Source organism: Fundulus heteroclitus, chromosome 22 (genome assembly GCF_011125445.2).
Source record: "Fundulus heteroclitus isolate FHET01 chromosome 22, MU-UCD_Fhet_4.1, whole genome shotgun sequence".
In the NCBI taxonomy this organism is placed as follows: Eukaryota; Metazoa; Chordata; class Actinopteri; order Cyprinodontiformes; family Fundulidae; genus Fundulus; species Fundulus heteroclitus.
Genome location: NC_046382.1, coordinates 40,306,318 through 40,322,933, shown reverse-complemented (window position 1 = coordinate 40,322,933; position 16,616 = coordinate 40,306,318). Strand labels below are relative to the sequence as shown.

General features: G+C 41.9%; 1 protein-coding gene across 1 annotated transcript; it reads right to left on the bottom strand.

Moving 5' to 3' along the window:
* Positions 1 to 1,516: 1,516 nt before the first annotated feature.
* On the bottom strand, positions 1,517 to 12,070 carry zc3h15 (zinc finger CCCH-type containing 15). The gene is made up of 11 exons (XM_012872832.3): positions 11,851 to 12,070; positions 8,389 to 8,490; positions 8,121 to 8,220; positions 7,841 to 7,993; positions 5,992 to 6,083; positions 5,670 to 5,852; positions 4,352 to 4,432; positions 4,180 to 4,245; positions 3,979 to 4,089; positions 3,217 to 3,346; positions 1,517 to 2,324 (listed from the first exon to the last, which is right to left on the bottom strand). Exons 1-11 carry the CDS (start codon positions 11,923 to 11,925, stop codon positions 2,152 to 2,154), a joined length of 1,266 nt encoding a protein of 421 aa, XP_012728286.2. The 5' UTR covers positions 11,926 to 12,070; the 3' UTR covers positions 1,517 to 2,151.
* Positions 12,071 to 16,616: the final 4,546 nt, after the last annotated feature.

Below are 16,616 nucleotides of genomic sequence, written 5' to 3'. Positions count from 1 at the left end.
AATGTGACCCAAATGTCTTTCGTGTAAAACCCAAGTCGTCAGAGATGAGATGGAAGAAGCCAGAAGCTGTGAAAAGTAATGGCCACCTTCATGTCTACGGTGAGGAGCACCCAGGTTTGTCTGCCAGCACTGGTAAGGGGATCAGCTCAGTTCAGCCACAAGTTCTGTTTGTTTTTAACAAATAAAGGTTTGAAACCATCAGTCTGTCATTAATCTATATCTTTCCCTTAGTGAGCTGAGTTACTGAAATAAACGTTTCAAAGTCTCACTGCTGTGGAAGACGTTTCCATTCTGTCTGCATTAGAATCAAACACGCATGGAAGCGCCTCATGACCACTGAAGTACGATGGAGGACCTGTGGTACTGTCTATAGTCCAAAGGCCCAGGATCCCTGTCGGTGAGCAGGAAGTCTTTCCAGCACCGCCAGGATATTTTAGGCAACGATGGGACTAATTGGTAAACTAAAAATGACCATTGTGGGCTTTTTGGTGCCATAACGACCCTAAACACATGAGCTAATGAACAGAAATGCTCCGGGAGATCCCAAATCTCCTCCAAGGCGCTTTGTCTCCACTGAGCTGAATCCTGTAGAAAGCTTGCAGGAGAAGCTGAAAGAGGCGACTAAATGTACTTTCCCACATTTTCAGGGGTGGCAGTAAGTATGGAGGGCGCTCTAGGGGTAAATATGCTTCTAACCAGTGGATACCAACCAAACTGATGGAGGTTGGTGTTTGGCTGATCATTTGGTCGAGGCAGATGTCCGTTCACACCGAGTCTGGTTCTGCTGGAGTTTTTCTTCCCACTGTCGCTTCATACTTGCTCAGTATGAGGGATTGCTGCAAAGCCATGGACAATGCAGACGACTCTCCCTGTGGGTTGAATGCTGCTTGCCAAGACTTGATTCAATCTGATGGGTTTCCTTATAGGAAACTTTTTGACCAATCTGTATAATCTGGTTGAATTTGACTTTGGAAAGTGCCTTGAGATGACACGTTTCATGAATGAAATAAAACTGAATTGAATTTGTTATAAAATGATCTTAAACCATCAGAACGCCTGGTTCTCTAAATGGCGCCACACGAGGAAACCCATTCATGGGTTGCAGCCATAAAAACGTGAAGTCTGCAAAAGATCAGACGGTGGAAGTAAAAATAAAATAAAAGGCAATTCCTTTAGCAATCCAGGCGGCCGGCTGTGTGTGGGAGAACCAGCCCCAGCCTGGCTCTTCCTCTTGCTGTGGGAGGGCATCCTGTTCCTCAACCAGCAACCTGACCCACAGGTGTTCAGCGGGGTAGCAGGGAAGGCTTTGAACCGTCTCTGAACAACCCGGCTGCGAGTTGGGCCGTTAAGGCTGGAATCAGGACCGTTGCTGGGTCTCATCCAGAACCGAAGGGCCTGCGACTGACAGCTGTTACAAAGAAAGGACTAAAACATCGGCTCTCTGCCTGTGGGAGCAACAGATGAGCTGGCTGAGGCCCAAAGCAAAGGCGGTTACCTAAGAAGACAAGACAGGCGCTGAATGTAGAGTTGCTTTATTTTGTAAGGAGGCATCTCAAGAGAACATTATTTACAATATGGAGCTGGCCATGAGCACAAACCTGCACAGGGAGGAAGGTAATGTTTGTGAACAAAGGGCTGGATTAGATTTTTGGTTTTATGTCGGTTAAATTAAATCATGGGTTTGTTGGAGAGAGAAAAGTGCATCTTCACACTATAACTGGACCAGAATCACTGACGGTTATTTCTGCCTCTGACCAGGGGCTCAACAGAAACGTCATCCTGTTCATCTCTAAATAAACGATTAAATTGATCCCAAAGAGAAGGATGGAGGCCAAAGAAACTGTTAAATGTAAACCAGCAAGCTTCTCAGTAATCCAAAGTGCACCCAAAATCTCTGAATGAGCACCCTGGCTGAGGAAATGCCAACAGGCCCAGTTTCTACGCAGCGATGTGGCCTGAAGGCTGACACTGAAAACACAGGGCGCAGAGACAGGAAGTGATGTCATGAGATAATCAGGCTTTATTACTGGAGTCTCTGAAAGTTAAAACCATTCAAATGTCCGATCTCAGATGTTTAGCTCCATGCATCCATCCGTCATTCCTTTCTGTCACTTAGTCCGTCTCGACCTCTGCTCCTCCTCCTCCTCCATCTCAGTCTTCCAGCCCCAGCGTGTTGAGTTCTTCGTCCAGCTCCTCCAGATCTTCCCCCGTGAATAGATTTTCATCCACTGGAACGTCATCTTCATCCTCGCCTCCTCCATCCTCGCCTCCCCCCGGCAGGCCGTTTTCCTCGGCGCCACCGCAGGCCCCGTTCAGCAGCTCCTCTGGAAGCAGAAGGAGGCACATTTCAGACGAGACGTTTAAATAATGAACATCAGAGATCGCAGGGCGTACGCCTAACATGCTCTCAGTAGACAGCTGTGGGGCACAAATCCTGTGGCCCCAAGCTTAGATTGTCCAATCCAAATACTGGAATTGCACAAGTTACATTTTCGTTCTGCCAGATGTTGTGTGACCATCTAGTTTTGGTTGTCCTTGGCGGCTCATTGAATGATAGATATGAATATTTTCTGTTCAATAAATTAACGTTATTAATGAACCTTTATTTGTAGATTTATGTATAAAAATGTGTTACATTTAGCTCATATGAAATGGCATTTCTAGTGTGTTGGTTTATGCTAATGTATCTGTTTCATTTAACATTGATCAAGGTAAGGTTGTATTAATCACATAAAAATCAGTTGCTGCTGTGTTGAGTTTTTGTGCCCCACTTAACTTCTCATGCCAGAGACGCCACTGTAGATAAAATAAGAGCCAAACAGAACATAAAGGTCTACGCAGCTCCTGGGAGACTAACATCAACTTTTCTGCCCTCCTACTGACAAGTACATGCATTTAAGGGCTAAAAAGGCAGAGTTAGCATATTTCCCCATGAAAATTTGTTGTTCATTATGAAATTTTAGATGATTTCATTCAATGTTAGGAGGCCTTAAATATTAATGTACGTTTTAGAAAAAAAAAAAAAAAGGTTTGCCAAAGCCTTCGGCTGGTGATGAAGTTGGCTGTTCTGAAGATGATCACATTACAGTTTAACAATAAATGAAAATGGTAAATTAGCTGATATGGCCAATAGGTTTTATCCTACAGATAATAGCAGTCGGTCTATAATGGATCATAGGAGGAGAAACAAACCAAGCTCAAACATCTCTTTCTCACCGTTGTCCACTTTTGCCGTCTCATTCCTGGCGCTGAATCGGTCCGTAGCTGCTACTGTAATACCCGTGTGGTCGACCTCTTGTGGAACAAAGCGAGACAGGTCTATGTCCTGGACGTCTGAAGAGTCGGTCTGGAAGAAAGAAGGGACAGCAGGTTAGGCCACGGTCTGCTCCGGAGGGTCAACCTTCAGCTGGGCAACGTGAGAAGACCCAGAGACGCCCTGACCGGCTTTTCCCTCACTGAACTGATTTCTGACTTTCTTTCAGGTCTGACCTGCCAGTGCCATCTTTGAGCGACTTCTGACCAGTTTTTACTTTTGATGCGATAAATGGAAAACGCAGAGTGACTGGGACCTGTCCCATGGATGAACCCAGCTCTAGTAAATAAGAGCTGCTGGGGTGACATAAATATCCCTGTATAGACTGGCAGAGGACGTGAAGGTATGGACCAATACACGGTACAACTCTGCCACCTGCTGACACACATCAGAACCGCCACTGCAGAATCAGACCAGCAACCACGCTTTGAAGAGAGTACATCTGAATTGACTGAGGATTACGACATTGCTTTCCTGATATCTGCTCATCTGAGCTGTGACAGAAATGTCCTGGATGTTTCAGGTGAGACAGGCACAGCAAGCATCGCAGTTACTGTTCCTGTCCACAATGCATCACTTCAACATGAGGTCAGGAAAATCTAAACTGGCTCAGACAGGAAACAATCTTCATCTCAGACTAGGTCAGGGTGCATTTTTAGCTTTACCTCCTCCGCCTCCTCCTCCTTTGTTTCGTCGGCATACTGAGTATCGTCGGCTTCGTCGTCGTCGTCATCAACAAGCTCCGGCCGGAACTCGAACACCTCGCGGCCGCTCACCTGAAAAGCCCCGCCCAGTAGAAAGGTGCATGTTAGCGTGGGCACGCGTGGCCTCAGCCTCCTCGGTCTGCTAACTGCGTGTGTACTTACGATGAGCGACTTCCCGGCCTTGAAGTCTGCCTTCTTCTTCTCCATCTCCTCTCTGGCTTTGTCCACCTGGAATCAACAGCAAACGCGTCACGCTCAAATCCTGACTGACGAATAGGTTTCTTTGTGAGCCGCTGAAACAAAGATGAATCATGGCGGTGGAAGGGACACCAACCTTCTCCTGCCTTTTCCTCTTCTTCCAGGCCAGGAAGGTCTCCAGCGTGATGCGGGTTACGTTTGCACCCAGAGCTGCCCGCTGCGGATGGAGGGACAGACGTCAGAACAGGATAACAGAACTGCAGCAGAGGTCGCTGGTTTCTCTGCAGACCACACACACCACACTGCCACAGGTATCTGCCCGTGTGTCCTCACGCCCTGACTGATGCTTTTATTGCACCAGGGCGTTTATCAGTGCAGCTCTCACAGCTTCAAGCTTCCTGGGAGGCTTTGCCCAACGTTCACGTGTGTTCAGAATCAGAATCAGAAATACTTTAATAATCCCAGAGGGAAGTTCAGGGGAACTTTTGCCCATTCTTCCAGAAACGCGTTAGCTAGGTCGCTGCAAAGTCTCCCCTCTAACACGCCCCAAGGGGTATTCCATTGGGTTGAGTTCAAGACTTTGTTCTGCCACACCAAACTGGCTCGTCCGTGTCTTTATGGACTTTGCTGTGTGCGCTGCTCTGCGGTTCTGTTGGCACAGGAAGTACCCGCCTTCAAACTGCTCCCACAACACCGGACGCCTGAAATAGTTCAAAACGTCTTGGTAGGTTGAAGTGTCAAAGTTTCTTTTACTGAAACCGAGGCGGAGCCCGACTCCTAAAAACTCAGCGCTGAATGTTCCAGGAACGTTAAAGGTCCATAGTCACGGCATTTGACTTTTTAAAACCTATACGTCAGTAGCTCCCTCTGGCAGGTGTAACCTACATGCAGTTCCTGAGCTAAGCTGAAAGCTCCCGACTCAGCAGCCGGCATCCTGTCACAGCCGGACCGCCTCAGACCCGTTCTCTTCCTGAGATTAGTAAAAACCTGGACAGCAGCGCCTTCATTTAGAGCCTGATACAGCTCATTGTGAGGAAACTAAACTTTTCTAAAGAGAAAATCTTTTTGGTTGCTTTAAAAAAAAAAAAACATTAAAACTAAAACGTCAGGCTTTCTTTGTATCATAATTAATAAGTTAGACCAAAACATACATTTTCCTCAGGCTTTCTGCATTTTTTTATATAGTGTGTGTAAAATATATTCATGTATGTTCAGAAAAATCCTGACTTGTAGGGTTACGACAATAATGTGGATTGATGCTCATTTCTGGTAACATGGTGGTTTTGGCCTTCTGAACTTTTCTGATGTACTGAAAAGCCGTTAAATGGTGAAAACATACTGACCACTCATACTGTGAGAGCACATCAAACTTTCTGCTGGTCTGTCTTTTATTTTTCAGCCATCTGCTGACTTCCCAGGCACCAACATCCCAAACAGCCAGCCATCCGTCTTACCTCGCTCTCTATCAGCTCCTCCAATGAGATCTCTTCTTCTTTCTCCTCCTTCTTTTTGTCTTTCTTTAGTACAAAACCAGGCGGCAGCGCGTGCCTGTACATACAGTTGTCGCCCCCTCCTGGACACACCCAGAACCAGCCATACTTATTATTCTCTATGGCGTCCAGGAAGTACTTACACACCTGCAAACAAACAGGAAAACCATATATGGTGTTCAGGGACAAAGAGTCAAGAGTTCACCGACCAAATAAAAACAAGTAATGCGGTAAGACCCCCCCCACCCCCCGTTTACACCAATCACGCTGTAGGGACAACGCTTACTATTTGTGTTTTTGCTTTCTTCTTCTCTGCTTCTCCGTGTTTTTTGTTGACCACTTCCTCCAGCTTCTTCTCATCCCAGTTCTCCATAGTGTCTGAACAAAACGGGCAACATTAAATTACAGAATTAAAAGCAGTTACTATTTCTACTAAAGACCAGAGGCAGCCAACTCCAATCCCAAGTATCTGGGTTAGGATCCAAGATGTCTAGTATGGGAGTCTGACCAAAGCATGTTCTCAAATTTCAGTTTGACTAGCTATGTAGAACTAGAGTGGGTGTGTTTACGATCTGTACGCCCAGTAATTTTTGGAGAAGTTGCAAAAAGTTTCCTTCCACTTAACTTTGCATTAATTTCCCAGAATGTGGCTTTAGATGAGCAGCCAGCTTCTGACTGTCTCCATAATGCATCTTTATATTTTCAAAGATACCTGCCTTTTTCTTTCATCCTACTTCTTGATTGAAGGAAACTCTCTTTAAATTTACATCTGCCAAAGTTTAGAATAAATATGAAGCAACTTTATTCAGTGTTTATTTTATAACATGTGGGATCTGCTTCTGATCCATCCATGGGGTTTATCTAGCAGCAACAAAAATGTGTTTTCCAAGAATAAAGCAGCATCTGTTTTCATTGGACTCAGGAAGGTGGATTCTAGACTTTTTGAGCCATGTGACAAAGCAAACTGGATTTTTTGTAGGACACCTGAAAATGACAACGTGCTGCATTGAACTTTAATGTTTAAACAGACGTGATCATCATCATAGCTGTGTTAGGCAAACCTTCTCGGTATGTTGAAATAATCAATTATTAATTTGCTGTTAAATGTTAATATGATACTGGTATCAATATGTTGCATAATTACACAGTCATGAAATTCAGGTAACGGCTAAAAAAATGTTTTTAATACCAACAATCCAATTTGAGAATCGGAATTGAATCGATTCTTGAAATTTTAATTGATACCCGGCCCTACTAATGACAGCTTAGCCTGCTACTACGTGGATGCCAGCGGGCAAAAAGCGGCGCAGAGAAAGAGACCTGAAGTTTAAATTTACCAGAAAAGAAAATATCGTATCAGCTGAGCTTCTAGCTGCCAAAGATTAGAGCTTCTACTGGCTGCTGGGCCCCTCACCTTTCCTCTCTCACCACGACTCATTTTGATTGGTCAACACCAAACAGCCAATCACGTGGGTGCCATAACAATAAGTGAAAACAGAGTGGGGTGCATTGAGTGCATGCATTTGTAGAGGGTGAGTTTGTTAGGTTAAATAACTATGAGGGGCAGGAGGAAACAAAGCGTGTGGTTTTTAGTTTAAAGATGTTAGGGACAACAAATCAGAGCTGCTTCACTACAGAATGAAAATAACTTTCAGTTGGCCCTGAAGTAAACCAGAAGGATTCTGTTTTATTTAAATAGAATTATGCTTTTTAATCTAAAAATAATCCAGAATGTAATACACAAGTGAAACTTTGTGTTTTTTTTTTGTTTGTGAACATCATCACTGAAAAGGCACTGTATTGATGTTAAGTCAACCAAAAAGGGCTGAACTTTAAACATTTTGATCCTAGAACTTTTCAGCTGCAGATTTATCATTGTTATTTAAAAAAAAGAATTGCATTATTTGATCATTTGCATTTTTCCCTTTATTTCTCTTACTCATAAAATAAACTTAATGTGGAAAATCTGCAGATTGTCAATTTTCTTATCCAATTACTCAATTAATGGTCAGCATAATGGATTTGTAAACTACTGGTTTCTGACAGCCCTACAGGCTGCTGGTGTGACCTGCATTAGCCTAATTTACAGCCCTGTAGTCAGAGTCGCTGGGCTTTCTAACATCACATCCACTAACCTTTCTCCAGGTCTTCATCTCTTTCGTCCACGTAGACGCTTCTCTTCTCACACTTCCTCTCCATGGACAAGTCATGGCTGAACTTACACTTGTCGCCTTTAGTACACTGGCCCTGCTTAAAGAACGCACACAGCACCGACTTTGGATCAACACCTGCGCAGAAGCCACAAGAGAAAGCCGTTAGTAAGCAAACGTCTGTCATGTGTAGCTTAGACCAGATGGAGGTTATAAGGACCATAAACTAAGGAACGGATAGCTGGGCTGACTGTGTGCTTCTTACCTTTACTGACTTTCTGGGCAGCGACTACAGGCTTGAAGAGCTCATTGAGTTCATCGAGCTCCTTCTTCTTGTCCGCCTTCTTATTGGTCTTGTCCGCCTCCTGGACACACAAACAGACAAGTAGTAGAATCTGGTGCAGCTCAACGAGCTTTAAGGCATTTTCACGGAGAATTAAGCACGTTTAAAACCAGATAAAATCCCTGCAGAGCTTCTGAAGCAGCAGAGGAACGGGTCAACTGAGAATGAAGCAGACCCTCTCAGCACCAACCTGTCTGGCGCTTTGCTGTCCATACTTGACTTGCTGTGTGACGTTCTTAATGAACTTCTGCTGCTTGGCCCCTTTTTTGTTCTTCAAGCCAAAAGTCTTGTCCTGAGGGGGGAAAAAAAAACAACAACACATTTTCATCATTAAAATCTAAAACCACTCACATAGAATGTCCTTTAATAAGAAAGTGGTTTGTGAATTTGTGTTTAAATGATTTATTAAAAATCGACAAGAATTAAAAAATGAAAATATTTGTTGACCATGGCATGGCCAAAGAAGCTGATCAACATCTGTGACCGGGGGGAATGAATGAGAGAGCAGTAAACCCTTGGCTGAGAAGTTATTTAGGAAACAGGCCATGGTAGGTAAGAAGAATAACACAGAAATGAGAGGTTCGGCCCTGCTGGTGATCCACAAGGTTCAACGCAGAGGTCCAGGTTTTTTTTTATTAACTCTAATGATGTTTAAACTGAAACTAGTTGAAACTCAATTTTTGTAGATGACACCAATGAACTGGATTAGAGTTGAATAAATAACAGATAAATCAGTAAACATGCAAAAAATAAATAAATTAATAGAACCTGGTTGGGAAAGAAATAGCTTGATAAAAACAAAGCTATTAATTTAATGAAGATAAAATGACATTTATGGACCGTGGCGGTTGTGCCTGGAGCACATGATGTGTGGCGTTAACGATGAACGCGTGAGCGACATAAAAGTCGAGGAGTGATCATGGATCCCACATTTACGGCATTCAGCTAAAAGAAATCACACGGTTGTCTTAAAAATGCCGTTGTACGTAATTTACTGTTAAGACCAGAGACATCTGAACATTCGGTATCTCAGACACACAAAAACAGCTTCTTTTGAAAAGCAGCGATCTTAAAAGCTGCTACACGCTAGAACTGGACGATATAGGAAAAAAGCATATTGATAAAATAGAAATCATTGATCGATATTGATAACTATCAAAAGTTATAAAACATATTTTAAGTGCAGCCCTGGCCATGCTGTTGCTTAGCGACCTATTTATAGATAGAGAGCACACAAACACTGAATGCAAACTCAACCCTTTATTCAACCAACCTTTTTACTTAAACTATAAATTTGAAAATGAAAAAATAACATGTGCTCTCTGAACTCTTTGGGGACGGAGCGTTCCTGGGTCTTTGTGATTGGCTGGGAGGACGTAACGACTGTAGTTTTAATCTACATGATGTTCTAGAGTGCAAAAGGAAGGAAAACTGCTTCTATTGAACTGTTTCACCCTTTTTTCTATCGTATTACACGTTTATCGATCAATACATATTGTTATTGAATGATCGTGCGGCCCTGCTGAGTGCCTGTATTTTGAGGCGATTCACAGGATGTTATCTAAGCCACTAAACAGAACATGTTTTAGGACATGCATGTGTTGACGGAATGATGTGAGATATACTTTGAGTGTGTGTTAGCTACGTACGACGTGAGGTGCGTTTTACGGAAAAGTTTTCACCTTCCTGGAGAAGCGTCCCTGTGTTTTAATGCAATGCCAGGAACGGTATTGTAGTTTATTCTAACTGTCCGCCCCCGACCGAGGCTCTATCATCTAAAACATTTAGGACTAAAATTAGTATTTCTGTGTTTTTTCTATATTCACAAAGCATTCTCAGTCCTTTCCATGCATCCAAAGCACTTGACATCAGCCTATTAACAACCATGAACAGAACCGTCACATCGTCGTGTTTCATCAGAGCTTTGTCCTCAGAAGTAAGATTTCCCAAGTTCTCAATGGGTTAAAACAAGAAAGAAGAGGGTTCCTACTGGGAAGGTCAGAACTCTAGTTTAGCATCCAAATCATCTGTACAGATTATTTATTAGCTCTCAGGTTTCTCTTCTCAGACTTCCAAGACAAATCCCACGCAGCAACCACTTCACGAGGGTCTACATTTAAAACAAAACTATTTGCTCCCTGCAGAGGCTGGGCAGTGCAGCCTCCGCGTACAGTGATTCAGTTCATCGGGACGCTCTGAATGAAGCAGGAGTTAGTTAGCATGTTGTTGACCGTCTCTCCTCTTCACTTTCAGCCCTATGAAGGATAAAATGTCTCTTTCCCAAATGATCTCCCTGGTATGATGCATGCTACAGGCAGAGAGCTTGTTCCTTTCAAGCCACGTCAGCAGACCTCCCGCTTCTGCCGTTTTCATCAGTGATCAACAAGTTGCTTTAGTTAAAGTGACAGCGCGGTTATTATTTAATGTTCTGAAGACAACTCGCACCCTGGACTTCCAGCATTTGAACCACGAAGCACTGGATGTCCGTTTAACTCAACCGTACAGACATAAACATGTATCAGTACCTTCCCATAGCCTTCAATGCTGAATATGATTTTTACGCTTAATATAGGAACAACTCATCTCCATCATCTTATTTCAAGTGGAGTATATCTGATTATCTTATTTTAAGGGTAAAAACAGTCATCCTATTGGCAGATCATCTTATTTACCTGCTCAAATCAAGGACAAATACACTAATTTCAAGACAATGTCTTTTATTTTTGGCTCTGTTTTTTTTGCAGGGCACTGTTGCAGTGATCCACAGTGTCTTGTTAGGGTGTTAAATTCAATAATAATTATTTCAACAAAACATTCCTGACTTAAAAGCAAGATTTGGAAGGGGAAAAAAGCCACCGCTAACAAGAACAAATATTTCATTTGGGGGGGGGGGGGGGAGGTGGGGGGGGGGGGTTAGGGAAAAGGACAAGTGTCAGATAAGACATTTCACAGTTTTGATTTACACATTAAAATATCTACAGAATCTGGTCGAACGTTTTACTAATATTCTGTCACCATTTCTAACTTTATGTAGACAAACATTCCTGTTAAAACCACAAAACACAGCATGGCAGTATTTGCCAGTGTTCCTACTTTTGGGGGGGAAATAGCTTAGATGAGTCTTAAAGAGTTTCTGGATCGATACATATTAGTTATTGTTTATAAGAGGTGGCACCGCACATTAAAAACCCGCTTATATAGTTTCGTTTTTCACCTGCTCTGCCCAACTTTCTGTCCATTTTGGACACTTTTGAAAGGCCAACAAGACACAACTACCGGGTTGTCTGTTTAAACCATTTCATACGTAAACACAAAGTCAACAAGCAAAAAAACGAATAAACACAACGTACAGGACGTAGGCTAAGTGTTTATTTAACGCTGATAAACCTTCGCTGTGACAAGTCTGGGCCCTTACGGCAGCCTCCGGCCGCCTCGGCGTAAGCTACGTGTATTTATGGCACTTCCGACAGCATTTTAGATCCGCATTTACAGTAATGGCCAACTTCTTTCCAAAGGAGAAACAAGCAGGGAGTCATACCGAGCACAGAAACGAGCAAACAGAGCAGAACAACTTTAGCATGGACCTGTTTTGGCTTCCGTTAGCCGACGAGCTAACGGCGAACGCCGACATGCTAGCTCGTGCTACCGTTACCTCGATAATCTTTTCCTTTTTCTTCTCTTGGGTTTTTTTATTGCCCGTGGCCGGGGCGGGTTTCTTCGGCGGCATGCTGGCTCGGGTAGCGCTATGTTCAAACCCCGCGTGGCTGTGTGGGACTGAATCGGGTACTTGGGCTGGGAAAGCACAGTAACCGGTTAGCGCTAGCAACACGGCAGCAACGGCGGCGACTTCAAGGCCACATGTGAGTTGTTGATGTCCTGTGACGTCATCTCCCAACAGGAGAGGCATGTTGGGTAATGTAGTAAACAGTGGCAAAAAAGGGTAAATCCGTAACTAGGCCCATTAAAACACAACGCAAACGTAAAAGTTGGACACTAAAAGGTAAATTATACATTTCAAAGGCTTTTCTTTGCAAATACGTAAAATGGTGGCTACGAGTTCCAATATAATACTATGTTGTACTATAAAAATGCAAAGATTCTTTATTGTCACCGCGTGTTACCATGGTGACATTTCTTTTTGGCCACTCCAGCTAAGAGTACACATAAGAAAGACAAACAAACAGGCAATGGACAAGGGTTACAGTGTTTTCTTCCCCCCATTACAGCGTTCAACAAAGATACAAAAAATTAAAAAGATGAAGATTCAATGGAACTAGTTGTCTTTCATTAATGACAGATTACAGATAATGGGGTAACAAGGTGCTTTTGTGCAATGATGATCTGAGGCTTCATTTACAGAAATGATAATTTAGATAGTCTGAGATGGTAGTGTGCAAGTAGGCAATAATATTAAGGCGATTCTAACGTATGACAGTCTAGTAACAGTGGGATGATTTTAAAGCATTGGACTGCAGTCTCCCATCAGGGGGCGATTGCCCTCACACCTCTTGGGAAGAAGCTGTTTCTAACTTTAATTGTTTTGGCTTTGAGGCTTCTGAAGCGTTAACCTAATGGAAGAGGGACAAACAGCACATTGCCTGGGTGAGTAGGATCAGTGGAGATGTGTCTGACCCTTCTTTGGACTCGTTCTGCATAAATTGAGCCTAGATCCTGCAGACGGCATTCCACAATCCCCTGCCCTGCTTTATAACTACTTAATTTGACTCTGGCTTGGTTTACATCATCTTGTAGCCCAAATCCTGAGTGACAGTGACCCATTCTTGTCTTCAAAGTGCTTTGAGTCGATCACAGTCGTTTGGCTTCTGTTTCTTCAACAGTTTTTGTGAAAACTGACGTCAAGTTCTAAATGGAGTAAAGATCTGGTGGAATTTCCTGAACACGAGTCAAAGCCCTGTGAGCTTTGACAAGCAAGCAAAGCACCACCCGCTCCCTTGAATCAAAGCAACTCAACGCATTGATTGTGACGGGATGCTTTATCGCTGGCACCACAAAGGACTAATTGTAGCTGTTAGCTGTTCTTCTCCAGACAAACAAGATTTCACATGTGCACCGATAATCAGAACGAAGATTCATCAGAGAAAATAACTTTTAATTTTTTTTTTACCATCAGAGTTCCAGGGTCTTCTTGATGTTTTGCTCCATTCCTGCCCTTCTTTTAACAAAGTTATTGTCCAGATATTTTTACCACACTGATGAAGTCCTACCACCTGCTGCCATTTTGAGCAGGCTCTGCGCTGGTGGTGACACAATTCTGTACACTCTTTCAGGAGGCACCAATGTTAAATTCATTTTGAATTTTTCATATTACATTAGAGCCATTCTTTTTCTGGGATTATTATTCTACAATATTAGTTCAAAACCAGAATGCGGTCCACAAATTAGAGTTTGTTCCGATTTTTGTGAAATCAATACAGGGTCAAAATGATGCACCCCAAAAACAATTTCCTCAAAGGTCTTTTAGCTGAAACCACACACATTGATGCCTGTAACAAGCTTTTAGCATCATACTGGCTGGACTTTTGACCACCATTCTTGGCAAAAACTGTAGAAATTATTTAGATTGCTTAGTTTCTTGGCTTGGACAAGACTTCAGCATTCTGTAATTGTTTTAACAGGGCTGAAGTAAGGATACGATCAGAAGCTTAATGCTAGCCAGCTTTATCCACTCAAAAAGCAGGTTTGATGTTTGTTCAGGATCATTGTCCAGCTCAAACATTCAGTTGTGTCCAAGTTTCAATAATTTGATACATTGATCTCAACTCAAAAATTATTATTAAAGTAGTTTTCAATGTTAATTTTCCCACTCACTTTCACAAAGAACCATGGCTTAAAAACATATACTCAGCATGACACCACCCCCACCATGTTCTCATGTTTGACTCCCGCCACCATTCTTCTTGTCACTGTGATAAATTAGCTCAGGATTAGTTTACTCTGACCATAAAACAGCTCCCCAGATGACTTTTTTAATTTTTTTTCACATTTTATTTGTTCCCATAAACAAAACAGACATAACAGTTGCGTACCAGGGGTACCAAGGGGTACAAAGGGAGCAACGATCAAATATGAAGAAAGATATATGTCGGAAGACTTAAAAAACACAACAATATACAAATTGCATACAAAGAAATCACATTAAGCTGTTGAGAACATAAATGGTGTTCATTGCCTGTTTGTTGTCAAGTCCTTTAATAGTGGCTCTAGTATATTGAGTTTGGCTTGGAGTTTGACCATTTGATCTAGTGAATGTGAAATGTTACCAGTAGACTTAGAGGTTGGGTGAAGTAGAAACAGTCTTTATCCATGTGCTTGTCATCAAGGAATAGCATAACGTCTTCCTAATAAAGGTGAACTGATCGTCCAGTTTTCTGTCTTTTAAGTAGTTGCACATCTATCCAAAATGCCTTTGTTTGTGTACATTGAAAAAACGAGACCCTGCTTCCATGTTGAGCTCACAGAATGTACAGGAACAGACAGTATCAAGCTTAAATTGCTCCAGTGTTTTTCATAAATTTTTTAATTATTATTATTATCATTATTTTTGCAGGGTACAAATTATGTACAATTTAATCAATCATTAGTGCCGAGTTGGGGTTGATTTACCTCTCAGTATTGACTCTACATGCAAATTTGTTTTTAAATTGGGGCCAGTTCCTTTGCAAACAGTTTGTAGAATCCAGAACTAATGTTGTTGTTGGAACAAGATTTATTATTATTGTTCTAACCATTTTCTTCTGGACCTCAGAAGATGCTCCCGTGGCTTTGTCCTCATAAACCTTATCAAGTTCCAGTTGTAGTTTTGAAAGTCCCTTTGAGTATTTTTGGGATACAATGGTTCTCTCAGACATTCTTTATATTCTAATTTCACTCATTATTTGGGTTTCTTTCTCTTTTTTGGGTAAGTTTTTCCTAATTGCCAAATTTAAGTAATTCCAAGCATTTTTTTAAAATTATTGGTTAAAGTTGCTTTGGTCCAGTATTTATTAATAAGTCCTTGTTCCTTGGTTTTAAATAAAGTGTTTTTTTTTATTCCCAGTAGTTTTTATTCTGAACCCCTGCTGTTGGTCCAGATGTCTAGATCTCCAAATATCAATTATTCCTATTCTGTCACAGATATAATGTCATTTGGCCTAAGAGGCCATCGTCCTCCCCGGATGAGATTTGTTTCTATCTTGGCTTGTCGGTATTTGTCAGCAGCGGTGTTTCTTTCCATCATCAGACAGCGGCACAGATGTTGCAGCATCTTCCAGCAAACGATCACCTTCAGTCTTGCTGGTTCATGAATTGTCCCTGATCACGCTAACCATCTTCCTTTCATCTAGAGGGTGAGGATTTCAGTATGGTGGTTAAAACTAGGACTCAGATTAGATGTAGCAACAAGACAATAATGTCAGAAACATTTCAAAACTGATTTGGTGAGGGAGGAAGGAGAACAAAAGATCCAACCTCAGCCATCACATATGGTTGAAACAATGATGGCCATAGAAAACATGTTTTTTTTCTGCAATATTTTCCGGGACATTTAACCAAGTATTAGTAAGAGTTATGTTGTGTTGTAATCCCTAACCTTCCAACTTTTTCTCCAAAATAATAATGCTATTTTCAAGACGTCTCTGTGACACGTTTTCATTCTGAAGAGATACGCTGGATGCACTTTTCGAATCCTATACGTTCCCCCCAAAATCTGCAGAGTAATGAGGTTCAAAAACATCTGATTGCATTGTTATAATCTGACCAGCAGGGGTCAGTGTCACAACAGCTACAGGGTAATTCCAGGGGCAACGATCAAGACCGACACATTCAAATGGTGATAAAGTCACAGAATTTCTTCTAAAACAGTCTCTGAAGTTCTATTATATACTGAAAAAACAACATCCTGATGCATTAGAATCACCGATAATAATCAGTTTTCTATGAATTCATGTCGTCAATTGCTTTGCTTTAGCTCTCAGCAGCCTAGTTGATTTAGATTCTTGCTCTTTACATGCAAATAAATGAGAAAAAGATCTAGTTTAGAGCCCTCTGACACAAAAACTTCACATGCTGGAGCTAAAGACACCTGATTATTCAGAAAATAATCTAGAAAAAACATTTTATCATAGTTTTACATGGCGATCACAATACATTATTTCAGTAATTTAACTTGAAATGGGAAACTCCATAAATTCTTTACACTCACATTGGTATTTTTTAAGTGTTTATTTCTGTTCATTTTATTGATTGTGGCTTATAGGTTAACCAAAGTAAAATTTCTCAGAGAATTAGGCACACGGCCACCAAATTTGGATTTAAAAACGTAAAGTCATGTTGGCTACTATACCACAAAAGTGTTTAGTACTTGGCCAGGGCTCTTTTTCCATGAATTACTGCATCAGTGCAGCGTGGCATGGAGGCCAT